Consider the following 23,850-nt stretch of genomic DNA (forward strand, 5'->3'; position numbering starts at 1 on the left):
TTACAGTAAAACAATGTCACTCTCACAACAAAGTGAAAGTGTTTGGAGTCATTTAAAGCTACATAATCAAATCCCAAGGAATTGGAGGGGAGGGCTGGGAAGAGTTAAATAGGGAAGGAGGGAAAGAGAACGGCATCCAAGGGTGTATTCGTGAGTTGATCAAGTTGGTCACTACTATGGGCAAACAGAAGGCTATCATTTTAGGAGCTGCATAGAACATATCCCAGAATTGCCCACTGCAAGACTGGAAGAGCAGAGTATTTTTCCAGCAGTTCCTGCCTGCCCTTTGGTCAAAGTTTGTCCCTTGAGGTGTTCCTTTGTACTTCCAAGTTTACTCATGTGTCAGAGTGGGCAGTGGATTCCTGCAAGGGTCCCAGGTTGCAGTCCCAGAGACGCAGGGGAATACCAGGTGCAGCTGAGGCAAGGTGCTCTCAGGTTACACCTGTTCACAGCAAAGTTGGGCTGGGAAGATGCAAGGCCAGACACTGGAGGTGTGTAATACAACCTTAGAAAGGTCAAATGTCCTTTTCTGTCTTATGCAAATAGGACTACAATTCAGTTTAATTCTCAGAGTCAGGATCTATGTTTTTTTTTTCTTGGGGGAAAGATGAATTCTTCATTTAACTGCTTTTCTAGCAAAGCATATTCCTCAAGCTGTAATTTCAGTATAGTGATTTATTTTTAACCCTGTGGTACTGTATGCCTAATGTTCTGAAACGCCGTCACTGGAGCAAATCCAAGCTTGAGTCTATCTGTGAAATGGGCACAGAAAACCAGGTGCCCGCCAAAACATCCAGCTAATTTTTTTGTATTTTTAGTAGAGACGGGGTTCCACCATGTTGGCCAGGCTGGTCTCGAACTCCTGACCTCAAGTGATCCACCTGCCTCGGCCTCCCAAAGTGCTAGGATTACAGGCGTGAGCCACCGCCCCCAGCCTTTAAATAAACTTCATCTGATCAAAAGAAATTTAAAAACCAACCAACCCTAGTGAGCTCTAAAGACAGAAACACGCACAGGACCTGGAAAGAGCCTCTTCCTCACTGGCGTTTTCCTCACTTCGGGGAGCGACGCCTTCACCTCCCGGCCTCAGCTCCCGAGGCTGAAACCCTTTCCGCACCTGGCTCCACCTCCCTGACCCCTGCCCCGGCCCGGCTGTCGGGGAGCGAGAAGGCGGCGGGGGATCTGGCGCCCGGCTTAGGGGCGAGACGGCCGCACCGGGCGCCTGGCACCTTGGGCGTGAGGAAGGCCACGCCCGGCGCCCAGGGCGGAGGAGGAGGCTCGGCGGCCCCCCCCAGCCACGCCGCCGTGGGCCCCGCCCAGCGTAGCCCCAGCGCGCGCTTAGCGTGTAGGCGCGTCCCGGTGGCGGAGGCCGCAGGCCACAGCAGTGCTGGTGGAGGGGCTTCCAGAGAGAGCCTGCGGCAGCGCCCCCACTCTGCTCTCCCGGCAGGAGCGCGGGCACCTGCGCGGCGCCGGGTGAAGGCGAGCGCCTCGGCGAGCCCTCTGCAGCGGAGCCCCCTGCCCATTTGGTTTTGGGTAAGAGGAGGGGTCCGCGTCTCCGCAGCTCGGGCGGGATGCCCTGGCGCCCTCTACTCGGTTTGGTTCGGCCTCACGTGTTCCTTTAGCCCGGAAGCCGGGGTACGGGTGGGGAAGGGGCGAGCCCTGCGGCCGCAGCGGGGTAAGAGAAGGACGGACCGATCTCGCCCAGACCTCAGGGTGTCCTCACTCGCCTCCCTCTCGGCTTCTCGGTCGGCGGTTCCAGCAGTATGATCTGGCATTTATTATTCGGAATAATGTGCCAGGCAGGAGGAGGCCCTGGTTCAAACACGCGGCCCTGCAGCTCCCAGGTGAAATGACTCAGAGTTTCCTGCCGGCGCATCTTACTGAAGGGGACCCAGGCCTCACGAAGGGAAGGAACCGTCCTCTCAAGGTCACGTCGTAGTCCAAGGCCGAGGCCAGACCGAAGCCAGGTGTCCTGCCTTCTAGCCCGGGCTCTAGGCCCTGTCTCCTTCCGGACCGAATCTCCAGGTCCTGTCCGCGTCCCTCCTCCTCCTCCTGCGTCCTCCGCGAGGCTCTGTTCCCGGGGTTCGGGGAGTGCTCCCTCCGCGCCACAGCGCCCTTGGGAAGATTGCTGGACAGCAGGCAGGCCACGGGGCCGGGAAGGAGGAGGAGCCGCGGGGGCAGGCTGGGGATGCCAGAGTGGTGGTGGGCACGGGACTGGCCAGGGCAGGAGCCCAGGCTGGCCTGTCGCACGAGGACTAGGGGGCTTTGTCTGGGCGGTGCCGCCTCAACCAATGGGAAGCGCGGCCCTGGCCGAGCCCCCTCGCTCTCCGCCCTCCGGCCGGGCGTTGGGGAGCGCGGCTCTGGGATTGGCTGCGCCGCGGTCTCGAGCGTTCTCGCGCTCTGCTTCCGTGCTGGAGCGCGCCGGATAGATACTCTGTGGGTGTGAGCGCTCGAATCGGTCCCGAGCGGCCCCGGCGCCTTGGGCGTGCGTCCTGCGGCCTCCAGGCTGCGCCCTTCTGGGGAAGGGTTTGGTGCTGCGCGCAGCGACGAACTCCGCGGTTTTTTTCCCCAGCCAGCCAGCCTGGAAATCTGCCTGTAGTCAGCTGATGCAGAGTCACCCTGCAGTTCCTACTTTGAGGAGTTGCAGAAGCACATATTTCTTCTTTTTTTTTTTTTTAAATTTATTTATTATTATTATACTTTAAGTTGTAGGGTACATGTGCATAACGTGCAGGTTTGTTACATATGTATACTTGTGCCATGTTGGTGTGCTGCACCCATCAACTCGTCATTTACATCAGGTATAACTCCCAATGCAATCCCTCCCCCCTCCCCGCTCCCCATGATAGGCCCCGGTGTGTGATGTTCCCCTTCCTGAGTCCAAGTGATCTCATTGTTCAGTTCCCACCTATGAGTGAGAACATGAAGTGTTTGGTTTTCAGTTCTTGTGATAGTTTGCTAAGAATGATGGTTTCCAGCTGCATCCATGTCCCTACAAAGGACACGAACTCATCCTTTTTTATGGCTGCATAGTATTCCATGGTGTATATGTGCCACATTTTCTTAATCCAATCTGTCACTGATGGACATTTGGGTTGATTCCAAGTCTTTGCTATTGTGAATAGTGCTGCAATAAACATACGTGTGCATGTGTCTTTATAGCAGCATAATTTATAATCCTTTGGGTATATCCCCAGTAATGGGACGGCTGGGTCATATGGTACATCTAGTTCTAGATCCTTGAGGAATCGCCATACTGTTTTCCATAATGGTTGAACTAGTTTACAATCCCACCAACAGTGTAAAAGCGTTCCTATTTCTCCACATCCTCTCCAGCACCTGTTGTTTCCTGACTTTTTAATGATTGCCATTCTAACTGGTGTGAGATGGTATCTCATTGTGGTTTTGATTTGCATTTCTCTGATGGCCAGTGATGATGAGCATTTTTTCATGTGTCTGTTGGCTGTATGAATGTCTTCTTTTGAGAAATGTCTGTTCATATCCTTTGCCCACTTTTTGATGGGGTTGTTTGTTTTTTTCTTGTAAATTTGTTTGAGTTCTTTGTAGGTTCTGGATATTAGCCCTTTGTCAGATGAGTAGATGGCAAAAATTTTCTTCCATTCTGTAGGTTGCCTGTTCACTCTGATGGTAGTTTCTTTTGCTGAGAAGCACATATTTCTTTATGGAGGGCCGCCTGCAGGCCTCGCGCTGCCAGGATCCTTTGTGACGCTGCAGATGTCCTGGTGAATGTCCTTCTTTCTACAAGAGGCGTTGGAGCCGGGCTCTGCAGAGGGCGTATATATCCCTGGCCGGCAAGGAAGCTGACCCTTGAAATTTGTGAAGCTTTCGTATTCACCCAATACACATTTACAGAGCCTCTGCTTCCTGTTAGGGACCACACAGTAGATATTCGGATGAGCAAGGAGAGAGTGATTCATCATGCGGGTCCTGTCTGTAGGGCGCTCACAGTCCCCGTGGGGATTGGTGGTAGGATGGGGGCTTGTGAATGTTTATAAACAGAAATCCCTCGAATACGACCCTGGCTAGGTAGGTGCTGTTACAAGGCACAGAAGGGAGGAGATTGGGCGAAAGATTTTTGAATTAGGGGATTAGGAAAGGTAGCTTGGGAGAGTTATTTGAACCAGCTGGGACTTGGTCAGATGAGCAAGGCCCGGAAATTGGAAAGTACAGGGCTTGTTGAGGGATGGTGTAGCAAATGGTTTAATGAGTACAGGAGGAAAGTATAGTTGGAGATATGGTTTGGAGGAGCCAGGTGAGGACTCCGGGGCTCAGCTTGTGTACTCGGGTTTGAAATGCAGTAAGCACTTGTGAATAGAAAGCCTCCTTAATCACTTGCACTACTGTCATTTTTTACACCTACACCAAATATCTTGGAAATGGCTTTGATTCTTCCTTCTTTCATATCCTGCCCTCAATCTGTTGGTAAATGGTAGTGGACTCTACCTTCAATATAAAACCAGACTTACCAATTCTAATCACTTCCATGGTTTTCACCGGGGCTGGCAGCCTTTTTGTACATTTCTAAGGAACACGTTTTCACATCTCACTGGAGTTGTGCAATATACAACCTGCATGACTATACATGGTGGCCCTGGATTACTGCCACAGATCCTAACTGGTCTCCCTGCTTCTGCTCTAGTCCATTTTCAACTTATTAACCCAATGAGAGTTATCTTTTTAAAAATGTAAGTCTGATAATGGCACTCCTCTTCTTAAAACTTTTTTTTTTTTTTTTTTTTGAGACACAGTCTCACTCTGTTGACAGGCTGTAGTGCAGTGGCGTGATCTCGGCTCACTGCAACCTCTGCCTCCCAGGTTCAAGCAATTCTCTTGCCTCAGCCTCCTGAGTAGCTGGGACTACAGGTGCGCACCACCACGCCCAGCTAATTTTTGTATTTTTAATAGAGACAGGGTTTTACTATGTTGGCAAGGATGGTCTTGATCTCTTGACCTAGTGTTCCGCCCACCCCCCGGCCTCCCAAAGTGCTGGGATTACAGGCGTGAGCCACCACACCCGGCCAAAACTCTCTTAATTCATTTAATTACGTACCGGCCAGACATAGTGGCTTACACCTGTAATGTCAGCACTTTGGGAGGCTGAGGTGGGCAGATCATTTGAGGTTAGGAGTTTGAGACCAGCCTGGCCAACATGGTGAAACTCCATCTCTACTAAAAATACAAAAATTAGCCAGGCATGGTGGTGCATGCTTGTAACCCCAGCTACTCAGGAGGATGAGGCAGGAGGATCACTTGAACCCGAGAGGTGGAGGTTGTAGTGAGCCAAGATTGTGGCCCTGCACTCCAGCCTGGGTGACAGAACAAGATTCCATCTCAATAAATAAATATTGTCTGTTGTGTCTGTTGTGTGCAGGGCACTGTTGTACATGTTGTACAATGGTGAACAAAACAGACCAAAATTCCTGTTCTCAAAGAGCTTATATTCTAATGAGACTGAATGACAGCAAACAAGATAAATATGTATAACATATAGAATGCTATAATGTAATAAAGTGCCAAGGAGGAGGAAAAAATGGAAGCAGAGAAGGCAGATAGATAGTCAGGGTTGGGGTGAGATAGACGGGGTGGCCAGAGAATGTCTTAGTAAACATTTTAGTAAAGGACTGTGGATATTGGGGCAAGAGGGTTCTGGGTAAAGGGAACAGTAAGGACAAAGGCCCTAAAGCAGGAGCTGGCTTGCCATATTCCAAAGACAGCAAGAAAGCCACTGTGACCAAAGTACAGTGAACAAGGTAGGAATGAGGCCAGAGAGACAATGGAGACCCAGAACATGGAGGGCCTTGTAGGCGAACTCTAGATTTTGGCTTTTGCTCTGGCAGGAGTTTGGTGAGGCGTGACATGATCGGATTTATGTTTCTGCACGATCCTGCAGGCTGTGTTGAGCGGAATCTGGAGGAACTACAGTGGAAGCAGGCGTCTAGTTGGGAGCCTATTGCAATAATCCAGGCAAGAAGGGATGAAGGCTTAGACTAGGCTGGTAGTGGAGGATCCTAGATATATTGTGAAGGTGGCATTGATAGGATTTGCTGAGCTCCGGGCTGTGGAGTGTGCAGGAAAGAGGAGTCAAGAATGAGGAAGATGTAGAGGAACAGGTCTGCGGGATAATAGCACAGGCCCAGTTTTGGAAGATGTAGAGGAACAGGTCTGCGGGATAATAGCACAGGCCCAGTTTTGGACAGGTTACCTTTGAGATGCCTAGTAAACGTTCAGGTGGAGATGTTGGATGCACAGTTGTCTGAATTCAGGGGAGAAGGTTGGGTTGGAGGTCAACCTTTGGGAGTTGGCGGCATGCGAATCGTATTTAAAGCTATCAGTGCTCGTCATGGTGCTGAGAACAGACCAAGAACAGAGTCCGAGACTCTGTCGTTTGGTGGCCAGCCTTTAACTTGGTAGGCAAGCCCTGTTCTCCTAGCGATAGAGTGCCCGCTTGACCTGGCAGTTGTAATTATGGCAGTTTTGACAGCTCGGGTAACACTATGTCTTGGGGAAGGACAGAAGAGGAGTGGAATGGGGGAAGCACATGTTCCTGTTGTCATTATAAGGTCATTATAAATGAGGCATTCTCAGAATAGAGGTCCAAACTCAAAATGAATACACCTCATACGCTGTTGGTGGGAATGTAAATTAGTACAACCACAACAGAGAATAGTTTGGAGGTTCCTCCAAAAATGAAAAATAGAGCTACTATACGATCCAGCAGTACCACTGCTAGGTATATACCCAAAAGGAAGGAAATCAGTATATGGAAGAGATATCTGCACTCCCATGTTGGTTCCAGCACTTTTGACAATAGCTAAGATTTGGAAGCAGCCTAACTGTCCATCAACAGATAAATGGATAAAGCAAATGTGGTGCCTATACACAATGGAGTACTATTCAGCCAGCAAAAAAGAATGAGATCCTGTCATTTACAACAATATGGATGGAACTGGAGGTCATTATGTTAAGTGAAATAAGCCAGGCACAGAAAGACAAGCTTTGCATGTTCTCACTTATTTGTAGGAGCTAAAAATTAAAACAGTTAAACTCATGGCGATATAGTAGAATGATGGTTACCAGAGGCTAGGACGGGTAGTGAGGGTCTGTGAGAAGATGAGATGGTCAATGGGTACAAAAAAGTTAAAAAGCATGAATAAGAACTAGTATTTGTGAGCATAACAGAGTGACTACAGTCAATACTAATTTAATTACACATATAAAAATAACTAAAAGAGTATAATTGGATTGTTTGTAACGCAAAGGATAAATGCTTGAGGGGGTGGATACCCCGTTTTCCCTGAGGCGATTGTATGCCTGTATCAAAATAGCTCATGTAGCCCATAAATATATGCAACTACGATGTACCCACAAAAATAAAAAGTTACAGATAATAATGTTCTGCCTTCAGTGTGTTTTAGCTGCTATTGATTTGGTGGCAAGTAGCAGAAACCTTCAGCTGACTTACATTACACAGAGACTGTAAAGGCACAGCCCGGCTTCCAGAGCTGGGGGGCAGGAGGGCAGCGGCGGCTGCTGCTGTTGCTTTTCTCCCTCCCTCCACCTCCGCCCCTGCTGCCTTCTGCATGAGGCTCTTACCCCCCCACCCCCTGCGGATTGGCTTTCTCCCTCTCTTTGTGGCTTCAGGGCCCAGTGGAGTATAGCTGCCATCCTCCAGCAACCCCATGGCATGGCCCTGCACCGCAGAGCATGGTTCACATTCTCTCACGGTGCCAGGGGACAGAACAATGTGTTCACCTTAGGTCTGATGTCTCTTCCTGGCTCAGTCCTCCATGACCAAAGCGCGGTCTCTGCAGCTGCAGAGGCCAAATCCTATGGGGGAGGGGCAGGTCTGAGAGGAGGGGCATCAGGTGAGCAGGACAGACCCTGGAAAGGTAGTCACTGCAGAGACTGTATTTGTGGTGTGTTATCGGAGGAGAACAAGCCTAATCTGGTGCCTGGAATGTCTCTCAGGACAGTCAAGGTGTCTGCAGTGGGTGTGCCTAATGTTAGACCCTTGGCTTTTATTGAAGGCCCCTGTGAAACAAGCTATGTGAGTGTCACGTCTGCGTGTATGATACAGTGGTGGTGAGAACATTGTCTACTATATCACTTGAGTTCCTGTGTAATTATTTCTGACTTTTGTTTCAGAATGGTGCTTCTCTGAGGAGTCTTAGGTGTCTTTTTGAATGAGGGCTTGAAAACTTGTCAGGTTTCCCTTTGGCATGACCTCAAGGAAGCTCCCACATATAGCTGAGCTGGGCTGGAACTTTCAAGCAAGACTCTACGAACTGTTCAGAAGAGGAATGGCCAAACATATATATTTATATATCATATAAATACATATATATATAAAAATACAATTCTTTGATTATAGTGCATATATATATATATATATATATATATATATATATATATATATATGGTCAGGAATCTCAAAACTCAAATGCCCATAGTGTCCAGGCAATTAACAAAGATGACATGGATAGTTTTAACGTAGTAAGTACAAACTATTTGTATTGAGTTCAAGCATAGCTTAGCTGCCTAGTTACACTGTTTTTTAAAACATCAGGCTGGCCAAACAAATCAGCCAAGTAGAACATGTTTAGGTAGGCTGCCAGTTGTAGGATTTGGGAACCTGACACAGAAACTGGCTGGTCTGAAGCTCTTCAGTGTGGGTTCTCTGCATTGGAGCCTAAACCCTGCCTCAACCCAGCTTGCCCTCCTCAGGGGCAGGACCTTCCCCTCCCACTTGGGAGTGCCAAGGGCCCATGTAGGCCTCATGTCCAGAAACACCTGAGTTCTCTTTCCTGCCTCCTGTGACCCTGTTTGCTGCGGACGCCCTGCCTCTGTTGAGAATGTTAGCACTGGGAGTGCCTGCCCCTTTGAGGGGAGCCCCTGCTGCTGCCTCACAGGAAAGCCCCAGCCATGACCTCTGCAAGATAGTCATGTCAGAATGGAGCACAGCAAGCCCAGCAGTGAGGCAAGGACGCACGCACTGTTTTCTTCTTTTCTGGAGTAGGAGTGCTTTCCATGAGTTATACCTTGACAGTGGAGAGGGCCCTTGAGAGAAGGCCCAAGTGCTTCTAGCAATAGAAAAATGTCTCCAAGATTCCAGGTTGCTATGTGAGCATTTTGATTTTGTGACAGTATCTTATGAGTTTGGTGCCTGGGAGTCAAGCCCCCTGTGCTCAGTCACCTCCGGGCAACTAATTACCTGACTTTCAAGGCTGAGGAGACTGAGCATCCGCCTCCCACAGCCATTTCTGTTCCCAAACTAAAAGGCAAGAGAATGGTGTGTGAAGTTGGAGAACTTATTATTTACAGAGAATAAGGCCTGGCACAAAACATGAAGGTGGCAGACAGCAACCCTGCAGTCCTGGGAGCCCTGCAGTGGAAATAGCTGCATGTTTCAGAAATACGCACGCAGCAGACCACATCGAGAACAGTGCATTGTCCAAGGGACTCAGCTTTTATGCACTTTTAACTATTTTGACTTTAGTACTTTTAGATATTGCTGACTTCAAGGAAAACAAAATGGAAAGCAGCTGTCTATTTGGAGATCATATTAAAGCATTTTCTGCCACAGGCATTGAGCTAAGGGGTGGAAAGGACTTTAATTATAGATGACTGGATGGGAAGTCTTCCAGTGATGGTGACCTCAGACTCTGGTCCTGGGTCTTGGAGGGAGGAGGTAGAGATGTGTGTGCTCAGCCAGCCTGTCAGTACTTTGATGGCAGGAGGGGTTTCCTCATTAAAAAGTTTTAGCCAGCACGGGCCTGTGCCTTCCATAAAACTATAAAAAGTCAGTCTGGGCTCCATTCTGCTGTTCTCTGCAAGGAACTTTCCATGGAAACTTCTTTTGTGGCCACAGGCCAACTTTCCACCCCCAGACTGCCCTGCGGGAACTCACTCAGCTCCCATCCACTCCCCAGGGCCTCAGAGTGCCTCCTCTGCGTCAAGCTTGTTCTAGGCACTGAGGATTTGGTGGTGAACCAGGTGGACAGGGTTCCTGGTGTCACTGAACTTATGATCTGGTAGAGGAAGATAAAGTAAATAAACAAGGTAATTTTGGATTAAGGTAGCTGCTATGAGAGTGATTTTACAGAGAGCAACCTGTGTGTTGAATGGGAGCCACTTTAGTGAGGGAGTCAGAGGACTCAGCATCCAGGATGAGGGCAGAGGAGGACCCAGGACTCTGAGGCAGGAACACTCTAGCGTAGGCGAGGAGCTCTCGGAGTCAGTGCTGGCTACAGCACAGTGAACAAAGAGGAGGGTGGCCCGGTGAGCTAGGGGCCTCCAGGGAGGGAGAGGCCAGCCCCAGTGGGCATGGAAAGTTCTTTAAACACGTAAGTCGCATAGCTTGACTAGAGTTAAATAGGTTTCTGGGCTGCTGTGCTGAGAATGGGGTGTGGCAAATAGGGGCAGGAGTACAAGCGAGAGTTTACTGTAGTTTTGGAAAGATAACACCAGAGAGATTCCTGCCTGCTTTCCTTTCCTGAGGATTAAACAAATTAAACCTCCCTCCAACAGGGCGCATGGCAGTGGTTGCTTAGTCAACACTGCTGACCTCTGGGCCCAGGGGGCTGGCTGTCAGTCAGGTTTGGGGTAGCAGTCAACAGGCAGGGGAGGAGCCTCCCAGGCAGTACCTTGTTCCCGGGAACTGTATGACAGATTATAGCCAGGTAGGCAGAGGAGAGGCTAGAACCCATTCAGCAGGCCGCCTGCCTTCCCTTAGGCCTGGAGGAATCACTGTTAACAGAATCAGAGGGCAACGCACGCCCGTGCTGATCAGCAGTCAATAACGCTGAAGAGTCCTGGCGCCCAGTAGCCTTAAGGTGTTACTAAGAGATTCTTGTTGCAATAAGGTTGCTTTAACCTCAAATGGGGAGGGACGCGGAGGGTGTGTGTGTGTGTGTGTGTCTGTCAATTACAAGAGTCTCTTATTTGGCAGCTCCAAACTCCGTGCTATAATGAATTACTGATTAATTCAGCCTCAGAGCCAGAGCCCCCTTGTTTGTTGGGATGGGGGAAAGAGGTGGACAGCTGAGTCAGATGCTATGTGGCATGGGGCCAAGCTGCCTGCAGGGGCAGGTGGGCACCACAGGTGGGTGTTTCAGCAGGTTAGAGGAATAGGATTTACTGAGTCAGAATCCCTGGGGGGTGGGTCCCCGAGTCTCCCAGCGGTTGTCAGAATCCCTGAGGGGTTGGGTCCCCGAGTCTCCCAGCGGTTGGGAGTTTGAGGATCACTGATGGGGCCACCCTGCTCACGTTATGAATGGGTGATGACTTGCCCAGGGTTGCCCAATGCGTTTGGTGGCACAGCTAGAGCCAGAACCCAGGCTTCCAGGCACCCTGGCTCCTGACTCTTTCTATCATGGGGCTGCAGCTTGAGAGAGGACCCAGAGCAGACTGCCTGGTACCAGGACTGGAGCTGGGTGGAACAGATGCAGCCCAGTTTGACTTTCACAACCTGAAAGAAACATGACTACTCCTGATTAAAGCCCCGAAGGCAACAAAGTAACGCTGAGGGTGCGTTTGTGTTTCAGAACCACTGGGAGGAACTGGGCCATTCTACTACCTGTCGCTACCATGCTGGCCACCCGCCTCTCCAGACCCCTGTCACGGCTCCCAGGAACCCTAAGTGCCTGTGATAGAGAAAATGGAGCAAGGTAAGCAACTAGAAGTGGTGGTGGCTTTGAGGGTGACTTTCTGGGCAAGCAGAGCTTTTCACACATGGACGGCATAGGCAGTAATGAGGCCTGATTCTCAAAGATGTCTCTCAATACCTATGTCTCCCAGCAGAGGAAACTCAGAGGTGTCCTAGGAAGACATATTCCCAGGGCACACAGGGCAAAGAGGAATATCTTTCATAACCGCTTTTTTTTTTTTTTTTTTTTTTTTTTGACGGAGTCTCACTGTGTTGCCAGGCTGGAGTGTAATGGCGCTATCTTGGCTCACTGCAACCTCCGCCTCCTGGGTTCAAGTGATTCTCCCAACTCATTCTCCTGAGTAGCTGGGATTACAGGTGCCCGCCACCACGCCCAGCTAATTTTTATATTTTTAGTAGAGATGGGGTTTCATCAGGTTGGCCAGGCTGGTCTTGAACTCCTGACCTCAGGTGATCCACCCGCCTCGGCCTCCTATCCACCCATCTCGGCCTCCCAAAGTGCTAGGATTCCAGGCATGAGCCACCGTGCCCGGCCATAACCATTTCTTAAAACTCTTTTTATTTTGAAATAACTTTAGACTTACACAAAAGTTGCAAAAATTGTTGGAAAGGGTTTCTGGATCCCCTTCAGCTAACTTCCCTAAATGTTAACATCTTACAAAACCATACTGCAATGATCAAAATCAGGAAATTACCATTGATAGAATACTATTAACTAGTCTGCAGACCTCATTCCAGTGTCGCCAAACAGCGGCTGACGGACCTTTTTCTGGTCCAGGATCGAATCCCGCGTCTCACATGGCACGGAAGTGTTATGTGTTTTTAGTTTCTTCCTACCGGGGACAGGTCCTCAGTCTTTTTCGCTCAAGACCTTGACACTCTGGCTGGTTATGTTGTACAATGTCTCTCAGTTTGGGTTCGTGTGGCAAGAAGCCCGCGGCAGTGAAGTGGTGCTTTTCTCAGCCCATCGTGCCAGGAGGTACATTATTTTATGTGGCTCATCACTTTAGCCACCTGGATAACTGTTCTTTTAAAAATTTATGCATGAAATCAGTTAACTGAAATGTCCCAAGACTTCACTGAATCATGTGTGTGATTTTGAGGCAGCTTTATGTAAGTACAAATTAGACAAGCAGCTGTTCTTCTTTGAGAGCTTCTGGAATTGCCTTTTCCCAGGGCATTCAGTGGGCTCTGCTGCCACAGTTGACTCTTTTGCAGTCTGAGCAAGGAAAAAACAAGAAATGCCTTTTTCTTTCTGTTATATTTGAGGGGAGTGAAATTGAAGGTTAGGTTAAATTCAAAGTCCCAGGAGCTAGAACATTGATATTTTCTAGGCCAATAATATGTTTAGAAGAACATGCATTTAGACTGAGCCTCTGTTGCCCAGGAAATGTGGCAACCTCTTGGCTCAGAGCAACCTCTCCCTTCCGGGTTCAAGCAATTCTCCCGCCTCAGCCTCCCGAGTAGCTGGGACTACAGGCATATGCCATCATGCCCAGATAATTTTTTGCATTTTTAGTAGAGACGGGGTTTTGCCATATTGGCCAGGCTGGTCTCGAACTCCTGACTTCAAGTGATCCTCCTGCCTCGGCCTCCCAAAGTGCTGGGATTCACTGCGCCCGGCCCGGCTTTTAGCAGCATTTGCTTGAATTTATTTCTGAGAGATACAGAGGCATGGCTTGGAGTTGGGGCTCCACCTACCTGAGGACCCCACGTGAGAAGAGTTTAGAATACTCCGCTGGCACAGGTGGCAGGAGGCCCCTGCCATCAGAGCAGGGAAGGAGCTTGGCTTTGTTGAAGGGCTTTTGAAAGAAGGTGACTTGCTGCAATTGTTTTTTCAGTGAGTGATTAATAAAAATGGCAAGATCTGTCTCCATGATGGCTTTTAGAGATTTCTGGTGTGTTTTTTACAGAGGAGAAAATAATCCCACAGGAAGTTAAAATACTTTTACAAAGGTTTTGTTCTCAAATTTAAGGAAAGTGAGGCATTAGTCAAGCTCCTGGCTCACTTGAGGGGAAAGAAAGGTTGTCAAAGGGAATTCGGAATCTTGTGGATGGACTGAGAAGTAACTTGGTTAGGTTGAGGGGTTAGGTTAGGTTGGCCTGGGCGGTGGGTGGACAGCCGCAGAGCTGAGTCAGAGTAGAGTCAATGTCACAGGGTGAAGGCGTGGGCAGCGTGGAGGGGGACCCAGGTGCAAAAGGAGGCTGGCATGGTGGGTAATTACCATGCCTAGGATCCCACAGGACGTCTCAGTGGTGGGGAAAACCTTTGGCCTGATCATTTTGCTTGAATCTCAGTTGGAAAGGGCCTCATACTCGTCTCCACCTGTGAGTGAATCTTGCTGATAGCATCCTTAACAAGTGACCTTATAGCCTCTGTTTGAATATGTCCAGTGATGGAGAGGTTAGTACCTCTCACAGCAGGCCTCCTATGTTTGGACATCTCTTTCATGCAGTCCTTATTGAGCAGAAATCTTTTCTCCTGTTAATGCCACTCCTTGTTCTCGGGTCTGCCCCTGCATTCACACTGAGCGAGTTATTCCCTTCTCCCCAGGGCACTGTGCCCCCTCAGTACCCACCCACTCACCTACTCTTTTTCCCCCTATGTGGTTTTTCCTTGTTTATCTCTCATGGTTTGCCCACTATCATCCAGGACTGCCTCCTGAATGATCTGCACTTTGCCTGTGCTGCTTCTTAAGATGTGGTGCCTGAACAAAACACCACCACTGTTGACATGCCCAGAGTAGGCGTCACCCAGTACACATGGCTCCGTCCAGATGAAAACCTTCCCAGGAGTGGCTGGGTAAGGCCCCCAACCCCAACACCTGACAACCCGCTGTGCTTACTGGCTCCCCATGGCCCTCCGATTTCAGATTTCTCAGATTTCCAGCTTTGCCAGAAGACTCTGGCATCCCTGGGGCAGGTGCCTTACCCTCACATCTGGGACCTGCCTCCTGGACTTTGGTCACCAGTGCTCAGCTCCCAGGCCAGGTGCAGCGCATGATGCTCCCAGGGTGGCCTGACCCGGGCAGAGGAGAGAAGGGCTCTTGCCTCCCCTATCCTGTTTCTTTCCTGTCCAGCCCAGGCTCACATGGCTTCTTTTGGCTGCCACATCACATGTGTGATTCATGGTCAAACAGGCTAAATTTTTTTCACAGATGCTGCTGCGAGGCCATATTTCTCCCGAGCTGCACCTGTGCCACTGACCTGTGTTCCTCCTAAGCCCCGTCTTGTTAGATTCGAATGGACTCATGGCTCCTCTCAGCGGAAAGCTGGGTTACTGGTTATTGTTGCTGATTCCTGATGGGGACAATAAAAGGTATAGGCACACACACTGGTAAGATAGAGAAGCCAGAATGAAAGCCTTGGCCAGCATAGGGAGCACTCTCAAATGCAGCCTGGACGGCCAGGGCTCTGAGGGACAGCAGGCTCTTCCACAGGGCCTTGGGGAGGTGCCAGACTGCACCTCTTCCTCCCTCTCTAATTCTGTTCCTGGGTTAGGGCAAAAATCAGGAAGCTCTCATCTTTTGAATCTCACAGCCACCCCTTTGGGTTCTCCCTTCAGAAAGCGTGTTGACTGGCAGGGTACGGTGGCTCACGCCTGTAATCCCAGCACTTTGGGAGGCTGAGGCAGGTGAATCACCTGAGGTCGGGAATTCGAGACCAACCTGTTAAATATAGAGAAACCCCGTCTCTAATAAAAATACAGAATTAGCCGGGTGTGGTTGTACATGCCTGTAATCCCAGCTACTCGGGAGGCTGAGGCAGGAGAATCGCCTGAACCCGGGAGGAAGAGGTTGCAGTGAGCCGAGATCGCACCATCATACTCCAGCCTGGGCAACAAGGGCAAAACTCCGTCCCAAAAAAAAAGAGAAAGAAAGAAAGTGTGCTGACCATCTTGAGCTTAACTTGTGCCTCCCGGGAGACCGAGACCGGCGTAACTGTTGGTGTTAGTGGCTTGGTTGGCCAGCAGCTTGCTGTCACTGCAGGACCCTCCTGGGCAGAGGAGACCCTCCAGGGAAATACACAGTATTTTATGTGCTGGTTTTGGGCCTAACGCCTCATGGGCATTCTTAGCCCTGGGAGACCAGTGTATCTGGTGGGATTGCTTCACACTAGGAGTAGCAGGAACCCCTAGAAGTCCAGGGCCATTGTGGCCTTGGGGAGCCCAGGCTCCTCGTTTTTTTCTGCTGTGTTATTCTGAAGGCAGCTCAGGATCCCAGGATACTGTGATAGTCCTCCACCTCCAGCCTCAGTCCAGGCAGGAAGAAGCAACGCACCTGCATCGGGAAAGCAAAACTCAGCAATCATGGTCGACCTCTGCTTGCACGCTATTGGCCAGAGGCAGGTCACGTGACCACCAAGTGGGTGGTGGTCTGGAAAGAGTTGGGCACGCTGCTGTCCCGGACAGAATCCAAATGTTGGTTAGTGAGGCAGATGAGAAGAATGGATGCTGGCAGGCAAAGAGCAGTGTCTGTCACAGCTCAGCTGGGCTGTGGCCTCCAGCTGTTCACATAGGGATATTGGGGCTTTGGCAGTCAAGAGGCTCAAAGGGGAACCGTCTGGGGATAGGCCTATTTTTTTTTCTTTTTCTGTAGGGCAGTGGTATTGAACTTTGGTTGTGGGTTAGACTCACCTAGAGAACAGTGAGGGAAAAGTATCTGTGCCTCATCCCTGGGTCAGGAGTGACGCTGGGCAAAAGAATACTTTAAAGAACTTCCCTGTGATTAAAAAAAAATCATTCTATGGAGAATCTCAAACAAATGCAAAAGTGGAAAGCGGTATATTAATCCCTGGAGTACCTATCACCTGGGTTTCCATAATTATCAGCACATGACCAATCTTGTTTCAGCTGCGTCTCCATTTTCCTCCCCCTCCCCATACTAGATTTTTTTCGAAGCAATTCCTGGACGCGGTATTTCATTTGCAAATATTTTAGTATTTATCTCTAAATGATAAGAGCTCGTTTTATTAATATAACCACACAACCATGATCACATTTCCAAGTGATTCTGATAAACAGGGGCCCAGAGAACAACTGCTCTGAACCTAGATGAACCACTTCTTCACCCAGGACCTTTTGTACTGGAATCCCCTGAGGTGAATGACACACACAGATTTCTGGGGCTGCCCCTTCCTACAATCAGAGTGTCAATGGGAGGGGCCTGGGAGTTTGCTTTTTAACAGGCCGTGAGCCACTGCTCCCGGCCACGACCTTTTTGTTACTTTAAAAAATGTCAGGTGGGTTGGGCATGGTGGCTCACACCTGTAATCCCAGCACTTTGAGAGGCCAAGGCAGGTGGATCACTTGAGGCCAAGAGTTCAAGACCAGCCTGGCCAACATGGTGAAACCCTGTCTCTACTAAAAACACAAATATTAACAGGGCATGGTGGCACATGCCTATAATCCCAGCTACTTGGGAGCCAGAGGCACGAGAATCGACTGAACCCGGGAGGCGGAGGTTGCAGTGAACTGAGGTTGCACCACAGCCCTCCAGTCTGGGTGAAAGAATGAGACACTGTCTTAAAAAAAAAAAAAAGAAAGAAAGAAAAAGTTCTAAGGGGGTGGCCTAAGGAGACAGGAATAAATCATCTAGTTCCACTAGGGATGTAACTGCCCAATGGGTTCACCTTGCTCGCTGCCTAGACAGAACTGGTTTATCAAGACAGAGGAATTGCAATAGACGAAGAGTAATTCACGCAGAGGCGGCTGTGCAAGAGACCAGAGTTTTATTATTACTCATCTCAGTCTCTCCAAGCATTCAGAAATCGAGAGTTTTTAAGGATAATTTGGTGGGTGGGAGAAGGCCAGCAAGAGAGAGTTGATTGGTTGGGCTGGAGACGCAATCATGGGAAATTGGAGCTGTCCTCTTGCGCTGAGTCAGTTCCTGGGTCGGGGCCATAAGATCAGATGAGCCAGTTTATCCATCCGGGTGGTGCCAGCTGACCCATCAAGGGCAGGGTCTGCAAAATATCTCAAGCACTGACCTTAGGAGCAGTTTAGGGAGGGTCAGAATCTTGTAGCTTCCAGCTGCATGACTGTAAATTATAGTTTATAATTTCTAATCTTGTGCCTAATTTGTTAGTCCTACAAAAACAGTCTAATCCCCAGGCAAGAAGGAGGTTTGTTTTGGGAAAGGGCTGCCATCTTTGTTTTAAACTGTAAACTATAGGCTGGGCGCAGTGGCTCACGCCTGTAATCTCAACACTTTGGAAGGCTGAGGTGGGCAGATCACCTGAGGTCAGGAATTCGAGACCAGCCTGGCCAACATGGCAAAACCCCGTCTCTACTGAAAATACAAAAATTAGCTGGGCGTGGTGGCAAGTGCCTGTAATCCCAACTACTTGGGAAGCTGAAGCAGGAGAATCGCTTGAACCCAGGAGATGGAGGTTGCAGCGAGCCAAGATCGTACTACTGCACTCTATCCTGGGTGACAAGAGTGAAACTCCATCTCAAAAAAATAAAACTATAAACTATAAACTAAGTTCCTCCCAAAGCTAGCTCAGCCCACAGCTAGCTTGGAATGAACAAGGACAGCTTGGAGGTTAGAAGTAAGATGGAGCTGGTTAGGTCCGCTCTCTTTCACTGTCTCAGTTTTTTGCAATGGCGGTTTCAATGACAGCTTCTCATTCTTTCTGCAGAGCCACACTGGGGGTCGTGGGAAAGCAGTGATGCTCTTTGGATGGAGTCATTCACGAGCGTCAGGTGTACTGACCACACTATCCTGCTCACTCAAGGCCATCCACACTCAGACTTAAACTCCAAAGAGACTCCTCTGTGGCAGAGCAAAAGGACAGGGGGTTACCTTGGCGGGTTTTCCTAGAGAACCCTCATTTCAGTCTAGTGAATTTAACGTTCTTTAAGAACATATTTTAATAATTTTTTTAAAAGCTTAATATGTTGAATAGGTAATATATTCACATGGTACAAAATTTGAATGGCAGGCCGGGTGCGGGGAGCTCACGCCTGTAATCCCGCACTTTGGGAGACCGAGGCAGACGAATCACTTGAGGTCAGGAGTTCGAGACCAGCCTGGCCAATATGATGAAACCCTGTCTCTACTGAAAATACAAAAATTGGCCGGGCGTGGTGGCTCAAGCCTGTAGTCCCAGATACTCAAGAGGCTGAGGCAGGAGAATTGCTTGAACCTGGGAGGCAGAGTTGCAGTGAGCTAAGATCGTGCCACTGCACTCCAGCCTAGGCAACAAGAGTGAAACTCTGTCTCAAAAACAAAGCAAAACAAAACAAAAAACAAAATTTGACTGCCGTAAAATGGTATACAGAAACGGTAAGTCTATCTCCCATCTCTTTTCCCCCATTGCCACCTGCTCATTCACCACTCCCTCCTCCACTTGTCATTACTGGGTTAATATTCGTTTAAAAACTAACAGGACCTCTGCTTCTGGGAAGATGGAGTAGATGTACTTTTCTCTATTCTTTCTGTTAAGTACAACTAAAAACCCTGGATATTACATAAACTATAAATAATTTAGTAAATATGTAATATATAAAACGCCTCTTAAAAGGCAGAGAGAAGAAGGCAGACCAGCTAAGGATCTCAGGACCCAAGAAACAACACAGTGATGAGTTCTCTAGGTTTTCTTTTTGTTTCTTATGTCCCAGATTTGGAGTTGAAGAAGCCGGCAACCCAGAAATGCTGGTAAACTCAGATGCAAAAAGCCCCCCCAAAAATTTGCTCTCTCTAGCCAAATGACCAGCCTAGTAAGACAGAACACGTGGGTTTGTTCCAGGGATATAAGGATGGTTCGTTATTTGAAAATTAATCTCATTCACCAAATTAATGAACTAAAAGAAGAAAACTTACATGATGCTCTCTATCAATGCAGAAAATGCAAAATTTAGCACACATTTATGATTTTTAAAATCTCAGGAAAAATAGACGTAGAGGGGAAATTTCCTGAACTTGATACAGGGTATACACCATAAGCCCTCAGCTAACATACTTAAGGGTGAGACTGAATGCTTTGCCCCTAAGATGGGAAACAAACCAAGGATATTAGTCTCACCACTTATCCAACATAATGCTGTAATTTCTAGCCAGTGCAATAAGGTAAGAAATGGAAATAAAAGTCATATAGATTGGAAAAGAAGGAATAAGAGTCACTATTTGCAGATTACATGATCGTGTACATAGAAGATCCCGAGACACCCACAAAAAACTCTCTCAGAACTAATAAGTAAGTTTAGCAGGGTTACAGGATACAAGATAACACACAAAAATCAATTGCATTTCTGTATACTGGCAATGAACATATGGATATCAAATTTTAAAATAATACCATTTCGGCCGGATGTGGAAGTTCCTGCCTATAATCCCAGCACTTTGGGAGGATGAGATGGGAGGATCACTTGAGTCCAGGAGTTCAAGATCAACCTGGGCAACATGGTGAGACCCTGTCTCTGCAAAAAATACAAAAATTAGCTGAGCATGGTGGTGCATGCCTGTGGTCCCAGCTACTGGGGAGGCTGGGGTGGGAAGATTGCTTGAGTGTGGCAGGCAGAGGTTGCAGTGAGCTGAGATCACGCTACTGCACTCCAGCCTAGGCAACAGAGTGAGACCCTGTCTCAAAAAATAAAATAAAATAAAATAAAACAAAACAATACCATTCGTAGTTGCTCAAAAAAAAGAGAGAAATAGGTGTAACAAACATGTTACACGTAACAAAGCATGTATAGGATTTGTTTTTTGTTTTGTTTTTGTTTGGTTGGCTTTTTTTGAGACAGAGTTTCGCTCTTGTTGCCCAGGCTGTAGTGCAATGGTGTGATTTCGGCTCACTTTGACCTCCGCCTTCTGGGTTCAAGCGATTCTCCTGCCTCAGCCTCCCGAGGAACTGGGATTACAGGCACCCCCCACCACCACCATGCCCGGCTGGGTTTTTGTATTTTTAGTAGAGTCAGGGTTTCACCATGTTGGCCAGGCTGGTCTCGAACTCCTGACCTCAGGTGATCCACCCACCTCGGCCTCCCAAAGTTCTGGGATTACAGGCATGACCCACCATTCCCGGCTGCTTGTATCAGATTTAAATGCTGAGAACTACACAACACTGATGAAAGAAATCAAAGATCTATATAAATGGAAACCCCATACTGTACTCAGGAATTGGAAGACTCAACAAAGTAAAGATGCTAACTTTCCCCAAATTGACACACAGGTTTAGCACACTTTCTATAAAAATCCCAGTCATATTTTTTATAGATAAAGACAAGATTACTCTAAAATTTATATGGAAAGGCAAAGGAAATAGAATAGCTAAAAGAATTTTGAAGAAGAAAAATAAAGTAGCAGCACATATATCAATGAATTAGAATAGAAAATCCAGAAATAGGCCCACCCAAATATGCCCAACCAGTTTTTGACAAAAGTGCAAAAGCAATTCAATGGTGGAAAGATAACGTTTTCAAAAAATGGCACTGGAGCAAATGGACACAAAACTTAGACCTAGGTCTGACATCTTATACAAAAATTAATGGATCATAGACTTAAGACGTAAAACATAAAACTATAACACTTTTTTTGTTTTGTTTTGTTTTGTTTTGAGACAGGGTCTCCCTCTGTCCCCCAGGCCTGGAGTGCAGTGGCGCGATCTCAGCTCATTGCAACCTTCGCCTCCTGGGCTCAGTTGATGCTGCAGTCTCAGCCTTCCAAGTAGCTGGGACTTACAGGTGTGAGCCACCAGGCCTGACTAATTTTCGTATTTTTTGTAGAGATGGGGCTTCGCCACGTTGCCCAGGCTGTTCTCGAACTCCTGAGCTCAAGCAATATGCCCACATCAGCCTCCCAAAGCGCTGGGATTACAGGCGTGAGCCACCGCACCCAGCCAAAACTATAAAACTTTTAGAAAAGAACATAGAAGAAAATCTTTGTGTTCTGGGGGCAAGGAGCTCTGAGACTTGATACCAAAAGTGTGCCCCATAAAAGGAAAAATTAGATTTTATTTAGGGGTTAAGAGTTTAGACTCTGGACTCTCTCAGCCCTGGTTTTACTAGTTAGCTCTATCACTAACTACTTGGGCATTTAAAACTCCTCTGTTGTCCCACGTGGTGCATGGGTGATTGTAGATGAGGACACACATCCTGGAGGCAGAAGTAGTTGGTTGGTGGCAGAGTCTGGGTTACAACCCCTGGTCTCCTGATTCCGAGTCCAGGTGAGACACTTTCCCCTGCAGTCCACCCTGTTACAGAGGATGAAACGGCACGTTATAGACTAGGAGAAAAATTTTGCCTACCACATATGTAACAAAGGACTAACAGGTAGGACAGCTGAAGAACTCTCAACGTTCAACGGGGTAGAAGAACAAACAATTCAATAGAATATGGGCAAAAGACATGAAGAGGCATTTTACCAAACATATGGTGCTATGATCTGAATATTTGTGTTCTCAAATTCCTGTGTTGAAGTCCTAATCCCCAAGGTATTGGTACTAGGAGGTAGGGGCTCTGGGACGTGATTAGGTCGTGAAGGTGGAGCCCTCATAAATGGGATTAGTGTCTTTATAAAAGAGACCTTTGCCATGTGTGAGGTTACAGTGAGAAAACATCTGTCTATGAAGAAAGTGGGCCTTCACCAAATACAGTCTGCTGGCACTTAGCTCTTCAACTCCCCGGCTTCCAGAACTGTAAGGAACACAATTCTGTTGTTTATAAGCCACCCAGTCTATGGTATTTTGTTATAGCAGCCCAGACAGACTAAGACAGGTGACACATAAACATGAAAAGATGTTCAACACTATTAGCCTTTAGGGAAATGCTGATTGAAACCACAGCGAAATATCATGATACAGTTTTCAGCGTGGCTAAACTAGAAAATAGTGACACCACCAAATGCCGGCAAGGATATGGGGAAACTGGGTCGCTCAGACATTGCTACTGGGAGTGTAGAATGCTACAGCCACTTTCATAAACAGTTTGTCAGTTTCTTTAAAAACTAACGTGCAACTACCATATGACCCAGCAATTGCACCCCGATCATCTATCCAAGAGAAATGAAAACTTAATGTTTGCGCAAAAACCTGTGTAGGAACGTTCAATCAGCTTTATTCATAATATGCCCAAATGGGAAACAACTCAGCCGTCCTTCAGTGGGTAAATAGTTAAGAAAATTGTGATACCCCTGTGTCATGGAACACTACCTAGCAATGAAAAAGGAGCAAATTATTGATACATAACAATCTGGGTGAATCTCCAGAGGATTATGTTGAATGAAAAAAGTCAGTCCCTGAAGGATACATACTGTATGATTCCATTTACATAACATTCTTGAAATGCTAAAATTATAGAGATGGGGAACAGATTTGTGGTGGTAAAGATGGTGTGGGGTGGGAAGAAAGTAGGTGTGGCTATAAAAGGGCACCATGAAGGATTCTCATGGTGATGGAAATTTCTGTATTTTTATTGTATCCGTGTCAATATCCTGGTTATGATATGGTAATACAGTTTTGCAAGATGCTACCCTTAGAGGAAATTAGGTAAGATCTGGCATCTCTCTGTATTATTTCATAATTGCATGCGAATCTACAATTATTTTAAAATAAAAAGTATGATTGAAATAACTATCAGGAAGCTTAGCCTACTGGGGATTAAGGCATCGAAATTGCAGAAGGCTTTAGCAAAGCTATACTACTGCAAGGATAGTTCACACTTGAATTAGCTTGAAACATTACCTATCTATGTCACCTTAGAAAGCAGAAAATGGACCTTCGTTGGAGTGGACACTGGATGGCCAGGGTTTGGCAGAGCCTGCCCAACAAAAATAGCTTCGAAATTGACTTTATTCTCAGGAAGGCTCTTCCTGGACAGTGGCAAACATAGCCATAGCAAATGCTGGCTCACTTTCTGTCAGCCAGCAGCCCTGGTGGAAGAGGGCCTCTTACTCAGTTGTACAGCAAGCTGTCTCCAGGAGCCGGGGCTGCAGAGACAGCCTGTGTGGCTGAGGGTCTGTCTAGCTGCTTCTGCCCAGGAACAAGGTCAGTCCTTGTACTCACGGCTTCCTTTTCTCTTGCAGACGCCCACTATTGCTTGGTTCTACTTCCTTTATCCCGACTGGCGGTCGGACTTATGCCGGTGCAGTGGAGCCGGTGAGTGGAAGCCCAGCTACCTGGGAGCCAGTTGGATGGTCAGAACCCTTGCCTCTGGGCCCCTGGGC

The 23,850-nt window shown here is 47.9% G+C and overlaps 1 protein-coding gene and 1 pseudogene across 1 annotated transcript in view; one reads left to right on the forward strand and one right to left on the reverse strand.

The window, feature by feature from the left end:
* Positions 1-1,073: 1,073 nt before the first annotated feature.
* Positions 1,074-1,826, reverse strand: LOC112619731 (annotated as a pseudogene).
* The window catches only part of BDH1 (3-hydroxybutyrate dehydrogenase 1), a 47,366-nt gene continuing 24,867 nt past the window's right edge, over positions 1,352-23,850 (forward strand). Inside the window, exons 1-3 of the mRNA XM_025375718.1 lie at positions 1,352-1,533; positions 11,565-11,687; positions 23,710-23,782. Of these exons, the coding sequence (XP_025231503.1) occupies positions 11,608-11,687; positions 23,710-23,782 (153 nt within the window). The 5' untranslated portion in view covers positions 1,352-1,533; positions 11,565-11,607. The remainder of the gene's footprint in view (positions 1,534-11,564; positions 11,688-23,709; positions 23,783-23,850) is intronic.

The sequence above is a fragment of the Theropithecus gelada genome, chromosome 2 (assembly GCF_003255815.1).
Source record: "Theropithecus gelada isolate Dixy chromosome 2, Tgel_1.0, whole genome shotgun sequence".
Taxonomy (NCBI): domain Eukaryota; kingdom Metazoa; phylum Chordata; class Mammalia; order Primates; family Cercopithecidae; genus Theropithecus; species Theropithecus gelada.